This window comes from Notothenia rossii (genome assembly GCF_949606895.1).
Source record: "Notothenia rossii genome assembly, chromosome: 3".
Taxonomy (NCBI): Eukaryota; Metazoa; Chordata; class Actinopteri; order Perciformes; family Nototheniidae; genus Notothenia; species Notothenia rossii.
In genome coordinates this window covers 79194380-79209569 of record NC_136901.1, presented here as the reverse complement: position 1 = coordinate 79209569, position 15190 = coordinate 79194380, and the positions used below count along the sequence as shown (strand labels likewise).

The following is a 15190-nucleotide window of genomic DNA, read 5'->3' as shown; positions in this document are numbered from 1 at the left end:
CGTTGCGCAGGCTGAACGCGGAAGTGTGTGAGTTTCACGGTGGAAAAAAGTTATCATAGTTGTTTTCATGCCAGACAGTTTTAAAAGTCACGCTTCTGCCGTTCCTCGACTCTTGATATCGTGTTGAAGCCGTTTGAAGACACCAAAGGTAACATTACAACATAAACCTGCAGCTAAAGCGAGTTGATACGTTTTATATAAACTAACTTACACCTTTAAAATGTGCTACAACGCTTGTTTTTGGAACAATCTTTTCTTCCAACAGCTTACAACGGATACGCGTTAGCATTTTAATGTCTTTATCTGAGTACACACTGACACACAGACTATTAGCCACAGCCGATAAGTAGGGAAAAGATTGTCTACAGGCATGTGCTTCAGCTAGTTAGCTGGTTGTTGAGCTATAATAAATCCATAAACGGTTAATAGTTGTTTTTAGCCTAGGCACGTTGACAATTGAAGTCCTGCCAGTTTAGTTAGCCAACATCGATGTAACCGTTAAGTAGCAGTTGCTAAGATCATGCACGGGTAATTATAGACAGTACTGTACAGTTAAGCTTGTATAATGTGGTGTTTGCTCACAAGACGGAGCAGGCAAGAGGTATTATCTGTCCATGATCAAGGGTAGACATCTTTCAAAAGTAAGCTGTTCACACAAAAACGAATGTGGAAAAAATCAATACATTAATCAATGATGGCAGTATCCATTACTAAAAGGCATTAAGGGCCTATTTCTTATAGGTCCCTTTCCTGACACTGTCCAACTTCACTTAAATATGCAATTTGGATGAAAACCCCACCCAAAGGTGTTTACTCATAAATAAGGTTTACCTGTGCCTTTTGAAAAATCTGACTTGCACTAATCCTCCCATCAGACAAAATATTACAAAATATCGTTTGATGTTATTAAGGCTGCAGACTTTTCTTTCTGCATTGCAACACAATCCCCACAGAGAAATGCCTGGCATGCTGATGCCGACTGCCACACCTTTTTTGGGCGTTTAGTGAAAGGAGAGAACTCAAAGACATTGTGTATTTTTATTGTAACCGCAGAGAACTCCTATAAAAGCACCTCCCTTTCTTAGTCATCATGGGAGAAAGGACGTCCTCTCCACAGAGCAAAAACAATGCAGTCCATTGAAGCAGATAACATGAGCAGTCAGTGTGCTGTGCAGCATGGTGAATCCACTGGCTGGAGGCAAAGCAGCATGACACCAATAAGAGCATCCCACAGTCGGCTTCACACAGAGCTAAATATTGTGTCTGCTGGAAGGATTAGTGCATGTCTGATTTTTCAAAAGGCACTGGCAAATGTTATTTATGAGTAAACAGCTTTGGGTGGGGTTGTCGTCTGAAGCTCATATAATTTTAGTGATGCTGGAAAGACAGTCAGCAAAGTGACCTTAAAGCAATGCATGTTGTCGGTGTTTTCTTTATCTATCCCAATTAATATCATGATCACGATATTCAACTATGTTATTGTTTATTGCATTCTTTCTTGATAAAGTGCAGCCCTAACATGTAACCAGCAAGTGCTTGCAAAATATAAATTACTAAGGCCCCATTTACACGGGAATGCAAACAAAACGCAAACGAACCGAATTCGATATAAAAAAAGTCTTCCGTTCACATGGATATGGCTCAATAAACGTATCCCTTCACATGAGACCGCTCGACCCGCTGGAGACGCTGTAGTACATATGCCGGGTCTGTGAGTGGCGCTGTACTTCCGCCACAAAATACACCAAAAGCAGCGAAGAAGACCCCCGAGCATGGTTGCCATGGTTGCCTGGTTGCCCTTCTGTTTATTCTCCGCGGTGGATTTAGCAACATGTAGTTCATGTAGTTCTCCATGTTCACTTGTTGCTGATGGTTGTGGTAGAGGAGCTGTAGATTTTGCATTAACATCTGTAGCATGGTCAGTAGCTACTGACAGTAGCTAGTACTGACAGTAGCTACTGACCATGCTACAGCAGTGAGCAGCAGAGGTGGGGCTATGGCTTCATCGCTATCAGGAAAATGATCGTATAGGACGTACACACAGAGCCGTTTGGCACCCCAGAGCATTCCGTCCGCAGATCTACCCACCTTGGGACCCGTTATCGTTTTAGGGGTCCGTTTCCGCGTTTCCGTTACGGCCTCGTGTGAAGGAACGGGCTATGCGAAAGAGAAAAGTAGCAGATACAACCCGTTTCGTTCCCGTGTAAACAGCACCTCAGTCAACTGGCAGAAAATGTATCAGCAACTTCTTTAATTTTTTCATTTATCAAAATATGGCAACATTTGCTGTCCTCTCGACCTGAGTGTGAGAATTTGCTTTTGTATGCTTTATGTCATTGTACATTTTAAATACTTTTGCTTTTTAAGACAAGTTGATCACAATTCATAAAAAACAGACATTTAAATCAATAATAAAAATAGTCTTTAATTGCAGCCCTGAATTGTATTTGCTGTACTAATATCAACCTGCTGTCTCTGTGTGTGATATTCACAGGAACCAGTACCTCTGAAAGATGGGAACTAAAGCAGGCCCAGTTCAGGTCGTCACCGTGTGTAAGGAGGAGCACTCCTTCGCTCTGGACACCGAGGCTTTGGCTCGGATTCTGCTGGCTCCGGAGGTCCAAGACAAGAATGTGGTGGTGCTGTCCGTGGCCGGAGCCTTCAGGAAGGGAAAGAGCTTCCTGCTGGACTTCATGCTCCGCTATATGTACAGAAGTGTGAGTTGCACTGTAAAATTATTGTCTCACTTCTCCAGATTTAATATCTTACTACTCATTCTGCTGGCAGTACTCAGAAATCATAATACATTCCTAATCCCATTTGTGCCACCAACTCAAATGACTTTGAATTTTTTTTAAAGTAGAATTTTTCAACTGATCTTTACATTTTCAAATGTGTATGTTGCCTATAGCTGTTACAGAATCCCTGACTGTTACAGAAAGCCCAGCCCTGCTCTAACATGTGAACTAACTAGTTTACTGAGCAGGATCTTTGTAGAATTTACTCATCACCAGGAGTGGAGTCTGTGTGAATGCCTTCAGCTTTCTTTTGGTACATTTTTAATAAACGTACCCAATGCCTGGCGTTAAAAAATGATGTGCTCATAGATTATGTAATTTTATTACCGTTGCTGTGGTGCCCCCATCAGGCCAACGTTATGATCTGTACCCAGTGAAAATTCAAAAGAAAGCCTAACTGGGGAGATGACTATAATTAGTTAAATATGAGCAGAGTAAGGTCTAGTACTTTTTAATGTTCTAAATGATGCATTTCTATTAACAGTTCAGGGTAAAATGCCTGCAGCAGCTGCTGCTACATTCCTCAGGAAAATTGCTACTTCATTACTAGTATATATTACAGGCTGCTTTTAATAAATGGTTTAATATATTTTGAATAAGCCCGAAAGTGTATGCACAGACAGAGAAGCACAAGTCCCCCCTTGCCTGATCTTAAACGTGTAAACTCCAAGATGTCAACCTATCTTTATGACAAAATATCTTGCTGCAAAAAACACCGGATTTGCCGGGAATTATAAAATTTTGGTTGCCTGCCCAAGAACTAACTCATTGAAAAAACTTTTAGTTACAGAACCATAACAAAAAGGGATCATTACATCGTTAATATCTGACTAAGTAAAAAATCAGAGGCAATTATTGGCTGGCAAGGGACAGGCTGCATGGTAGCAGGTATCATTCTTGATAGTTTTTAGAGGGCCCATGTCATGGCCATTTCTACTGATCATAATTCCGTTGTTGAGGTCTACTAAAATAGATTTCTACTGAGCAATTTCCCAAACTCACATTGATTTCTCATACAGCATCTCTGTAAAGTATGTGTGTTCACCGGTATTCACTCTCTGTCCTAAACGGCTTGTTGGAGTTCCTGCCCCCCCCTCCCTGTGAGCCCACTGTGCTCTGATTGGTCGGGACGTTGCAAGGCTCGTTGCGAGGCTCGTTGCGAGGCTCGTTGCTGCGATCTGCTACGAGGAGCGGACAGGCTTCCGGGTCGGCGATACAGCGAGAACAAGCGAAACTCATACTGAGCATACACAAACACTCACAGCCGAAGTAACAACAATAAGTGTGGCTTGATATTAAGTAAGAAAAAGGTTAGCAGCCCGAAAAACGTTTACCCATTTAAACAGTCATGGTAGATACCTTGTTTGTTTTAAACATCATAAATACACAAACAACAATAAATACTTACAGGTTGTGTACCCGAATCTCCCGCTGGTCCAAACAAAGTAGGAACAGTATCGTTCTTCAGTGTCCTACGCTGTACATATCCGGCATGAATCGCTGAAATGTTTGGGAAGCTTTGTTTCGTGAAATGCTGGCAGAGGGTGTGGCCTCTGGGTATTCCCACGTCAGAGTGCCCAGGAAGTAAACAATGGAAAATGAGAAATCTCCAACGAGGCGTTTTGGGGCAGCATAGACAGTGTTAAAGTTTTACTTGCTGCAGGGTGTACTTTGAGGGTTTTTGACTCTGCAGACCGTTTACATGCATAACAACCTTCATAACACTCAAGGGGACGGGTAATAACCGGAAAAGCATGACATGGGACCTTTAATATCCATGATTTGCTTGATATAAATTGTATTATTTTCCTTCTTTTTAAACATCACCTTCATATAGATCTTGCATAGTATTTAAGGTGTTGATCGGCTTTCAATTGCAGAATAATTTATTTCAATGGATGAAAAAAGCAATAAATAAATGTGTAAATCAGCGGTGGACGCTAGGAGGATTAGTTGATTGCTGAGCTTCAGGTGATCAGGAAATGTGTCATTTGTATTTCTGCAGGCTGATGCAAACTGGCTGGGAGATGATGATGAGCCGCTGACTGGATTCTCTTGGAGAGGAGGTTCAGAGCCAGAGACAACAGGCATCCAGATGTGGAGCGAGGTGTTCCCCATCACAAAGAGCGATGGAACAGAGGTATCTTTCACTTTTTAAATATATAAACCCTACGTGTTTTGGGATGGGATACATGGAACTGTAAACTACAGTCAAATCAAGAAATGTAGTTTCGACAATTTAGATAGTTTCTATAAAAGGTCTTCTACTTTCATTTTTTTCTTTTTAAGTTTCCTCAACATTCATCCAATATTATTATTTTTTTCACCCTTTCACCCCTTATTTCTTTAACCACACTTTCGGAATTGTTAGTCTGACTTGCATGTTTGTTAAGCAGGAAAAAAATGATATCTGAACTACAGAAAATAAGGTAACAACGAAAAACAAAAACATATTATTTGCTATTTCCCCCTCCGGATTTTTGAATAATACAAATAATAGTTATATTAAACTGCTTCTTTTTTGATTTGTTTTTAATATAAAGAAAATAATACACTTAACAACATTTAAAAGGCTAGATTTCAATAGTATTTTTAATATTTAAGTATAGGGTGTTTAAACTCCATCTCAGTGGTAACGCTGCGTTGTGTCTCCTGTAGGTGGCGGTAGTGCTGATGGACACTCAAGGAGCCTTCGATAACCAGTCCACCGTGAAGGACTGTGCCACCATCTTTGCCCTCAGCACCATGACCAGCTCCGTACAGGTGGTGGATTCAATTCGATTAACTCTGATTTAATATTTTCTCATTGCTCCCGTGGTGTCTGCTCACACAGTCTCTCTTTGCAGATCTACAACCTGTCCCAGAACATACAGGAGGACGATCTGCAGCAGCTACAGGTCCGTTTATATGGGTGCTGGAAATCATTGAAAACATTTGGTTGTGCTTGAAATTGTAATTGTTACCGTTGTGTGGCTGTCATAACTTTAGTTATGGTTGTATAAAACATCTAATGTGATAATAATCAGTATACCGTATATACAGAATGTACATTATATACAAATGTAGTGAACCTCCTTGCTTGCTTGAAAGTGTTGAAAAAAAGAGTAAAACTAAGGAATTAAATACAACATACCTGCTTTGATGTGGATTTTTAACCTTTAACACACAGGCAAGGAATATAAAGTTCTTAAAAAAGCTTTTTACAGCTGCTTTCTGTAAAACAATAGTGTGTGTGGTCCAGTTGTTTGTATCTCAGTATTAACTCTGCTTAATTCACCTCCCCCCCCTCCCATCACAGCTGTTCACAGAGTATGGTCGTCTGGCCATGGATGAGATCTTCCTGAAGCCCTTCCAGGTACAGAACCACAGGATGTGAGGATTGTGTCGCTCATGTAACCACTTCAAAGGTTTTTTTCTTAAATGGAACTGCTTTGGTTTTATTCCTACAGTCTTTGATGTTCCTAATCAGGGACTGGAGCTTTCCATATGAATATACCTACGGATTCAAAGGAGGCAAGGAGTTCCTGGATAAACGGTTACAGGTACCAATACTGTCCTGTGGATTCGTTAATAACAGTATACCAAAGACAAATGTCTGATCTTAAATACTGATTTTGGGATTTCACCTTTCTTGTGATTTCTACAGGTGAATGAGACCCAGCACGAGGAGCTGCAGACAGTGAGGGATCACATCCATTCGTGCTTCACCAACATCTCCTGCTGCTTGTTACCCCACCCTGGACTGAAGGTGGCCACCAGCCCTGTTTTCGAGGGACAACTTAGCGGTAAGAGCTGTCGTTTTTCACACTAATCTGCCTTTGGGGTTCATACGAAATCATTTAAGTTTGAAAATGTGTCATCTTAGCTGTTGTGTCCTTGAGGAATGCTTACTTTGTTATCATAATCTGGTGGTGTGTTCTCCTTGTGTTCACTCATCATTCACAGCTAGATAAATGCCTTTTTCTAGACATTAGCAAGAATTCAATTACCATGATTGTTAAATATGGACAGCTAGCAAGATCAACAAAGTGCCATTATACATTGAGGGTTTTATAAGTGTATTGTAAACGCCCTGAGAGTCTGGAAATCTTTAGTGAGGGTACTTTTAAAAGGGCTTGAAATGCACTCTTGAAAAGCGATATGAAACATCTACTTGTTTAGGTTTTTAGCAGAATGCCCAATACACTGAATGCTATCCTGAGTTTTGGTTCATTTTATTTTTCAGCTGTGGCCCCGGAGTTCAAAGACGAGCTGAAGAGCTTGATCCCTAAACTGCTGCATCCCGACCGCCTGGCTGAGAAGGAAATAAATGGAAACAAAGTCACCTGCCGGGGCCTGCTGGAGTACTTTAAGGTAACATTTCCTCCATCTGAGTTTTCCTGCTAAACACAAATATGCTTTTTATTTGAAAATGTTGTGTTTTCTGTCTTACCAGGCGTATATCAAGATTTACCAGGGAGAAGACCTACCACAGCCAAAGACTATGCTCATGGTATGTTGCAGGATTAACATTCGTTTTATGTGTATGCTTTGTTTTAAGCTCAAATACATTTAACATGTGTCTGTTTGTCTCACCAGGCTACAGCAGAGGCTAATAACTTGGCTGCCGTGGCAACAGCCAAAGATCAGTATACCAAGAGCATGGAGAGGGTAACTGTTTTTCTTTTATAATTACTTTTCCATTTCTGTTTAGTTTCTGACTGTGTTTGCTAGATTTAGCTTAGTTTCAGTTTTCCGGTCTTAATATGTCAGAAGTTTAAACTATAAAATAAACACGGTAGGAAAGCGGTGTCTGAACGGCTTCGAAGTTTAAAGGTGACCTATCATGCAAAATGCACTTTTGTACGTCTTTAATACATGAATATGTGTCCCCTTTGTTCCAGGGAACTCACCAAGTGTCATAAAACACAACCCTCTCTATTTTCCTCCATACCCAAATCTCTTAAATAGCATCTTGCAGGTTTTTTTTTCTTTCTACATTTATGCTTAAACTTGCTTGAAAATTACAATTAAAAAAAAGTGAATGTAGGATTTGATATGTTTTACGAGACATAAGGGCAGGAATTCAGAGGGAAAGGAGCAATTTTGAGCTCTGCTCTTAAAAACGGCTTTTTTTTAAGGTCATACGTCAAACGCGTCATATTACATAACAAAGGGTAAACATCTCCGCTCTCTGACCGCGGGTATAGTTAGTACTTGCGTTGAGTTGAGCGGTTGTGTTTTAGTGAGCTGGTATTTTTCGGTAGTTTTACATTGTATTTCACCATTTGTAATCATGGTGCAGTATTGTTTGTGCAGGTTGCACAAATACCAGCCTGTCAGGACATCGAGTCCACAGTGAAAAAGACCGGAGCTAGCGTTCGTTTCTGGGTGCGTTGTGCATCCACCTCCCTGCAGCACATACTCTCCACAGCTTTATCAGGAAACCGTATTACTTCTCTCTTCCCCCCCCCCCCTTCGCTGCTCTCTCTCTCTCCCCTCCGGTACACGGCACCGTAAGACGTAGTGTGGAGTTGCATTAGGTAACGCTGTGGTGGCTGTACTGCTCCAGCCGTCTCCTTTGTGTTTGTTTGTTTCCCCCTGTCTGTGTTGTTTGTGTGTGCGTGGTGGCTGTCACTCCTGGCTCCCGGCTCAACCTCCACTCACCTGCTGCAATCAGCTGTGCACCCTCCCCGACTACACACCTGCTTTCCATCAAGCCATTTACAACGGCATGTCAACGGAGGCTCCACAACCTTTCTCCGCCAGATCGTCAAGTATCAGCCATATCTCGCGTCTCCCCTCCGGTACACAGCACCGTAGTGTGGAGTTGCATTAGGTAACGCGAGATACGGCTGATACTTGCGCATTAGTTTCTGTTATGGATCAGTATCAACAGTCCTGCCAGTAACGTTACTATATTATCAATGCTACTTTAGTTATAGCCTGATATATGATAGCTAACTTCACAATGTTGTGATGTGACGTTAGCTAAAATTCTGTAGCTAATGCCGGTCACTCACCAAGATAGCTGCCCAGTTCTCCACTGGTTCTCCTCACACCACAGCTCAATTTCTCTCCGATGGCCGTTATTTCTTCTAATCCTTGGCTGCTCCTGGTCTCTTGGACGCCTAGAAGGCTCATAATTATAAGGTTGTGGTCCGTCATATGCATTTGAATATTCATGTTCAACTTCTTCTGTGTCTTCTGTGTCGAAACTAGCATTGGGATCCATGTTTATTCATACGTTACACCAGCCGCTCTGCCCCTTGTTTCCCCCATGTTATGTCACACGCGGGAGGTCACGTGCCGAGGCTTTTTTATGCGGAAGTGAAAATGTCTTACAAAAACAACGCCAGATGTCACTGTAGTTTATATTTCTGTATATTTTTTTGAAAATCTAGTGTATTCATCATTTTCCTAAACATTTATTCACAGGTGTCTTTAACCTGGAAGTTGCTCTTTAAAAAGGGGCTGCAACGGATCTGATACAGACTGATCCAGATTTGAATACTTCTATGACGTCACAGAAGTGGCACTACGGCTATTGGGCCAACTCCACCAATCAGGAGGAGACAGCCACGGACATTGCCGTTCGAAAGCGCTGGAGACGCTGTAGTACATATGCCAGGCCTGTAGATGGTGCTGTTCTCACAGAATCAGCCCATGCAAAGACAGTGTTAAATTGAGCGAAATGAGGAATGGCTAAAATGCATGATCTGTTTGGTATTTTGAAAAATAAAAAGTATAAATATGTCTTATATAGGTATGGTCCTACACTATATTATTCAAATATAGCATGATAGGTCCACTTTAAATCTCTTGATTCAACTTTCACTAGCACACTGAGGCTGCAGTTTCATCCCAACGAAAGCTGCCTAAAGAGGACCTGAGCCCAATGGCTTGGTTAAATGCCATTTAATGAACTACAATATTTAAATCATGTTTTTGTTATTAAATTATTGAAGACTATTCTGCATGCTAAAAACAACAGGGACTAATTGTAAATCAATTGCGGCATCGCCTTCTCCTGGAAATATCGTTTCAGTTTTCTTAAAGTAAATTGTAGCATTAAGTTTATTACAATATTTTCCTAACATACCAATATAGAAATATTTTCTTTTCTACTATTTTTTAACCCCAACTTACTTACATGTCAAATACACTGAATTAACAATGCCTCTTCACTGTTTGTTTATCATTGTTTGTACTGCGTGTTCTAGATCACCAGCAGAGCGGACTACAAACTCCTGTCTTAAGTCTTGGCTCTCTATGTTTTCCTCTCTAAGGTGTGTGGGGGGGACCTGCCCTACGTGGCTCCTGATTCTCTGAAGGAAAAGCACACCTTTAACCTGGCAGAAGCTATCCACAGCTTCTCCTCCATCAAGAAGATGGGCGGACAAGAGTTTTGTGACCGTTACCGAGAGCAGCTGGAAACGGAGCTGGAGGAAATGTGGCAGTCCCTCAGCAAGCACAACCAGGTAAGAGACTAATCCAACAACATGAGATAACATTTGCATTTGTGCCTTTTTGATATTTAAACAAACCTCTCAATCTTACACAACAGCACTAATGTTCTTCAATTATAAATAATAATAATCACCAATAACACCTTATTTTAAGAAACCAATAGTTAAATTATGCAAAAATAGGTACACATACTTTATTCCTTGTCACAACCATTCCTCATTGTAACCCATTTGACATGTATACATATTTTCTATGTGTGTCTCATTACCCTTGTTTTTTAAACATACTTATACCCCTAAACTCATTTGGACTATTTGTATCTTTTCCAACAACCCCTGAATACAGTCAGTAAGCAAATGTGCAGTTTTAAAATCAACTAGATCCAAACATTTTAAAGCAGTCAAGAAGTGGGATGGTTATTTTGTAAGGATAAAACAAGATGTTCCCACCTAAAATGATTCTGATAAGTATCTTATTGTTGTGTCTGGCAATGATAATATTTCTTAATCTTTGATTTGTCTCTGTGCCCTAAAGTCTAAGAACCTGTTCAGCGCCTTCCGGACGCCTGCAGTGCTCTTTGTGCTGGTGTGCCTCCTCTACGTGCTGTCGGGCATTCTGCTCTTCGTCGGCCTGGCGACCTTCGCACTGGTCTGTGACATCATTCTGGGCGTGGTCATGATGTCCATGCTGACGTGGGCCTTCATCCGCTACTCTGGTCGATACCACCAGGTGGGGGGGGCCATCGACCAAGCTGCAGGAGTCGTCCTGGAGCAGGTGAGAGTAACGGCACCGACGTCCTTCAGACGGTTTAATATCAAAGTCCCTCTCTTCTGTCTCCTTTTCATCTGAGCCACGACACACACATTGATCGATACAATCACAACGTATGGTCTGATTTTAGTCCCTCTAGTAACTAAGCCCCACCCACATATTCTGTTGCAAATGGAAATGTATTTGACTGTGACAATTACATGCATTTTTTTATATTTCCTGTACAAAACTATTTATTTGTAGATTTAATTGGATAACCGACACAATTTAAAAAGCATATGCTGCCACCAACTGAACACAAACAGAAAATGAAAGTAAGAGCCTCTGAGGCTGTTTAGGGTTCATACCCTCTTGCGTACACGAAACCAGAAGTGGTTTGAGTTGATTGACTCTCTGACGGATGAGGCTTAGAGGTTTCAGTGGATTACCCACAACTAACAACAAAACAGAAGTCAGCGACTGATGGGAGAAACACACAGCATGACTTCCAGAGTGGGCAGGACTACTTTTAAAACCCTGTTGAAAAGATTATAAATAATGTAACTTAGATAACTACATCAAATGTAATGTTTCTGATTTATATTAGTAACAAATGTTTTAAACCAGGCAATAAGCTGTCAAGTCCTCAAAAGATATATTTGTATGTGACTGATGGTGATTATTTGTTAACTGACCATAATTACATTTATTTAGCAATTTAGTAATAAAACGGTTACTCCTCAACACTGATGCCACACATGTAACTGTCCTCATTTGTTTCCCTTCTCTGTCTGCAGGCTACTGAGGTGTTGAACAAGTCGCGAGGTGCAGGTGCCACTGCACAGAAGAAATCCAGTTAGAGGACCTCTGGACCCTCGTAATCTGATGCAATGCTACCAGCACACAACACAAGCACACATTCAGCACTAAAGCCTTATCATGCCTCCCATTGGAACAAACATGCAGCTCAACCACACCGGCACCAACATGATGCCGATCCACCAGCATCTTTATTCAGACAAAGTCCAAGCTGATATAAAGGTGACTGGAGGCGCGGAGTTAAACCATCCCAACCCTCTTATTGACTCTACATGTCTTCAAATTGACACTGCCATCATTTTACAAGTTAACAGTTGGTCTTAATAGACAAGTCTATGTTTACCTTATAAAACACTCACTTGGTTGTATATTGTTCAACCAGGGGTAGTCAGGGTGATTTTCAAACAAAGCTTCTGCAGTATATCTTAATACCGTTAAAACAAAAATGCTGACTTTAAAGCTTATACATTTATACATATTTTCTTCGTGGCTATATTTTTTTTACTTTGTGGCCTTAAACACATTCCATTCTGTTTGTAGATTTGCTTTATATTTGATATTAACGAGCATTTCTAGAAGAGTGAACTGTTATTACTTTGAAAGGAGAAGAGAATATGTACTTTCTGCATAGTTTACTAGATTTTGAAAGCTGCATGTAATGGGATGTCAGCTGAATCTCAAGTGCTTTGCAGCTTATTTCTTGATGGAAATGTGTTACACTTTGTACATTTTGATACTGTATATTAGACTCTTCTAGCAAAATTATATATAGGAAATTCTATGCTGCAATATTTTCCAACTCCAAAGAAAATCCATTATTGGAATAATAATAAAAGGTGGTGATTGCACAACTATGTAAAACTAGCCAAAGAGTAAATTATACTATATAGCACTACAATGAACTGTCACTCAAATACGGACAGTGTTAAACAAACTGGAACAAATAAAAAGAAGGATGTTTAAACAGACAGAAAACTCAAGTAATCAGAAAGCACAGACCTCCGCCAAGGCCAGATGTACTATCAATGTTCACAAAAGTCAAACATAATGCATGTCTCTGCCCCATTATTCAGACCAGCTCCAGAATTAAACGGATTCTTCCTCGCCCCACACCATTCCACCAGTTTTTGTGATCTTGCTAAAACAAACAAGAAAGGAAAACATAACCTCCTAATCCGCACTTAGACAGATGATGTCTGCTCACATCTGAAGTTTACAAAAATCCTTAACATGTAGCCATGTGTGTACCTCGGGAGATATTTCCTGATGTTACTTCTTTAATGTAGCCTCAGCTCCACAACACGCTCTCTGATCACTGTGATGCATTCTGCCAGTTGGTGATCTGGCTGCAGCTAAAAGGGACATTACAACTATTTCACAGCTACTCACCCTCTGAATAGTCTGGTCTCTGGTAACCTCTCGAGTATATCTTTGTCAATGATTTTATTGTTAAATTAATCATGGACAAATAATAAAACCACATCTCTTAAAATTAAAATAATAGTTGTTTATATGTTCTCAAAGTCCTTTGTTTACCTGCAATCATTTAACCAGTAGTTTCCGAAGAGCAGTCATACATCATGAAAGGGGTCGACAGTGGAATGATTAGGTTTTAGTGTTCCTTTGTAAGGCAGGCCAATTCAGACAGATTCAACTATGCCCTACATCGTTGAATATAAGAGTCAGATTCTTTCAGCAACATTGGATTGGAAAAGTGGAATTATTAGGATTAAATGTTGTAAAATAGGTCTCTTAAATGCCTGAGAGGAAAAGAAGGATAATTTCATCTAAATTAAAAAGCATATTTCTCTTGCTCAAACTCAAAGAAGAAATGTAAAAAAATATCATTAAAAATGCTCTAATCTCTCAGTGATTACATACTGTAGCTCTTATGATCACTTGGCAAAAAAAGAAATGTGGAAATTGGAAAGATGGTGATCTTTGACCACCATTTTGCACATCGTCAAGAGGAGGATAAATGTTACATAAAAGAACTTTCTATTTCACTTCCCTCCTCTTTGGTTATTTTTGCTCATTGAAAAGGGGATAATGCATGCACTTTTACGGCTAATGTAATCATCTCGTGTGGGGTATGGTGGCCTTGACTTGAGAAATGCTGTTTTCTAAAGAATAAACAAAGCTTCAAACTGTTAATGCACCTTTTCAATCTGTTCCCTTCACTGTTTTTATTTTTGAAAAGTTGTTGTAAAATCTGTACATATTTTGAAAAAAAGGATGAGGACCTTTTGGGCCGTTTCAGACGAGAAGCACTTTTTTATTGCAACAACACAGAATATTATTTCTGATTCCACATATATTTTACAAAACTTGACTTCTATTGATTTAATGTAGAGATTTTCATTTCACGAAATTGTAAATCTGATTTTTCAGATTGCATTTTAATATCAGTCTCAGAAAATAGATTACAATTTATGATATATGTGTTGCAGTTGAATGACTGTAATATAAACCATCAACTACTTCATTATGAAAATGTAATACTACCTACTGTAACTGCTGCACATACTCTATATCTTAGCATAATTATATATAACCCTTTTTGTTCATTTTTTTAAATATTATGTTTTTATATATTAGGCTACTCTGCACTTAACAGCTTCTTGCACCTCTAATAAGATGCTAACAATGAGTTTAATGTCTGGGTGTCTGGGTGTTATCTAATATGTACTGTAGGATGTGCGGAATTAGTGCGAAAATAAGATTTTGAATACTTGAACAGTTGATATTCTGTCAGCTAAGATGTAAACTATGTTGTGAATGAAGATAATACTGAATGACTTAGCATTCAAACTTGTTAGCGCAGTTCAAAGTGCTTAACAGAATATGCTAATGCAGATAGAAAATGGATTCAAAAGCTACAATAACAGTAATTATAGGCTACTAAAACAGAGTAAACAATGGTTTACAAATATATATATTGGCAATATACACTCCCTTGCCACTCTATTAGGTAGATCTATACATGTTAGTGCAATCAAATACTACATAACTGCCCCAAATTCTCCATTCAGGAATATTATATTGTTTGCAGGAGGTGTTATTTAGTAGTCTAGTCTGCTCAGTATTATAATGTTTCTAATATTCACCCCCCCCCCCACCCTATCTTCTTCTTCTTCTTCTTCTTCTTCTTCTTCTTCTTCTTCTTCTTCTTCTTCTCAACATATTGAATATATTGATGTCCAGTACATCAAAGCTGAAAGCTTAATAAGAATCATTAAATAAAATAACACCTTTTTCCAGTGTCAAAACTGATTACATGTTTAATGACAATGGCTGCACTGTTAAATTGGATTGCATTAGATTTTACCTTTCTTTCTACAGTCTATGGATTTTATAATTTACCTAAGAAAGTG

General features: G+C 39.6%; 1 protein-coding gene across 2 annotated transcripts; it reads left to right on the top strand.

Moving 5' to 3' along the window:
- On the top strand, positions 1–13970 carry LOC307031656 (atlastin-3-like). 2 transcript variants are annotated; one of them, XM_079668937.1, is made up of 14 exons: positions 1–148; positions 2495–2717; positions 4804–4938; positions 5457–5561; positions 5645–5695; positions 6097–6153; positions 6248–6340; positions 6445–6583; positions 7024–7151; positions 7234–7290; positions 7377–7448; positions 10067–10258; positions 10782–11021; positions 11795–13970. In XM_079668937.1, exons 2-14 carry the CDS (start codon positions 2514–2516, stop codon positions 11855–11857), a joined length of 1536 nt encoding a protein of 511 aa, XP_079525063.1. In that variant the 5' UTR covers positions 1–148; positions 2495–2513; the 3' UTR covers positions 11858–13970. The 2 variants fall into 2 exon arrangements, with proteins under 2 accessions (XP_079525063.1, XP_079525064.1); XM_079668938.1 differs by lacking the exon at positions 1–148 and adding an exon at positions 2022–2305.
- The last annotated feature ends 1220 nt before the right edge of the window (positions 13971–15190 follow it).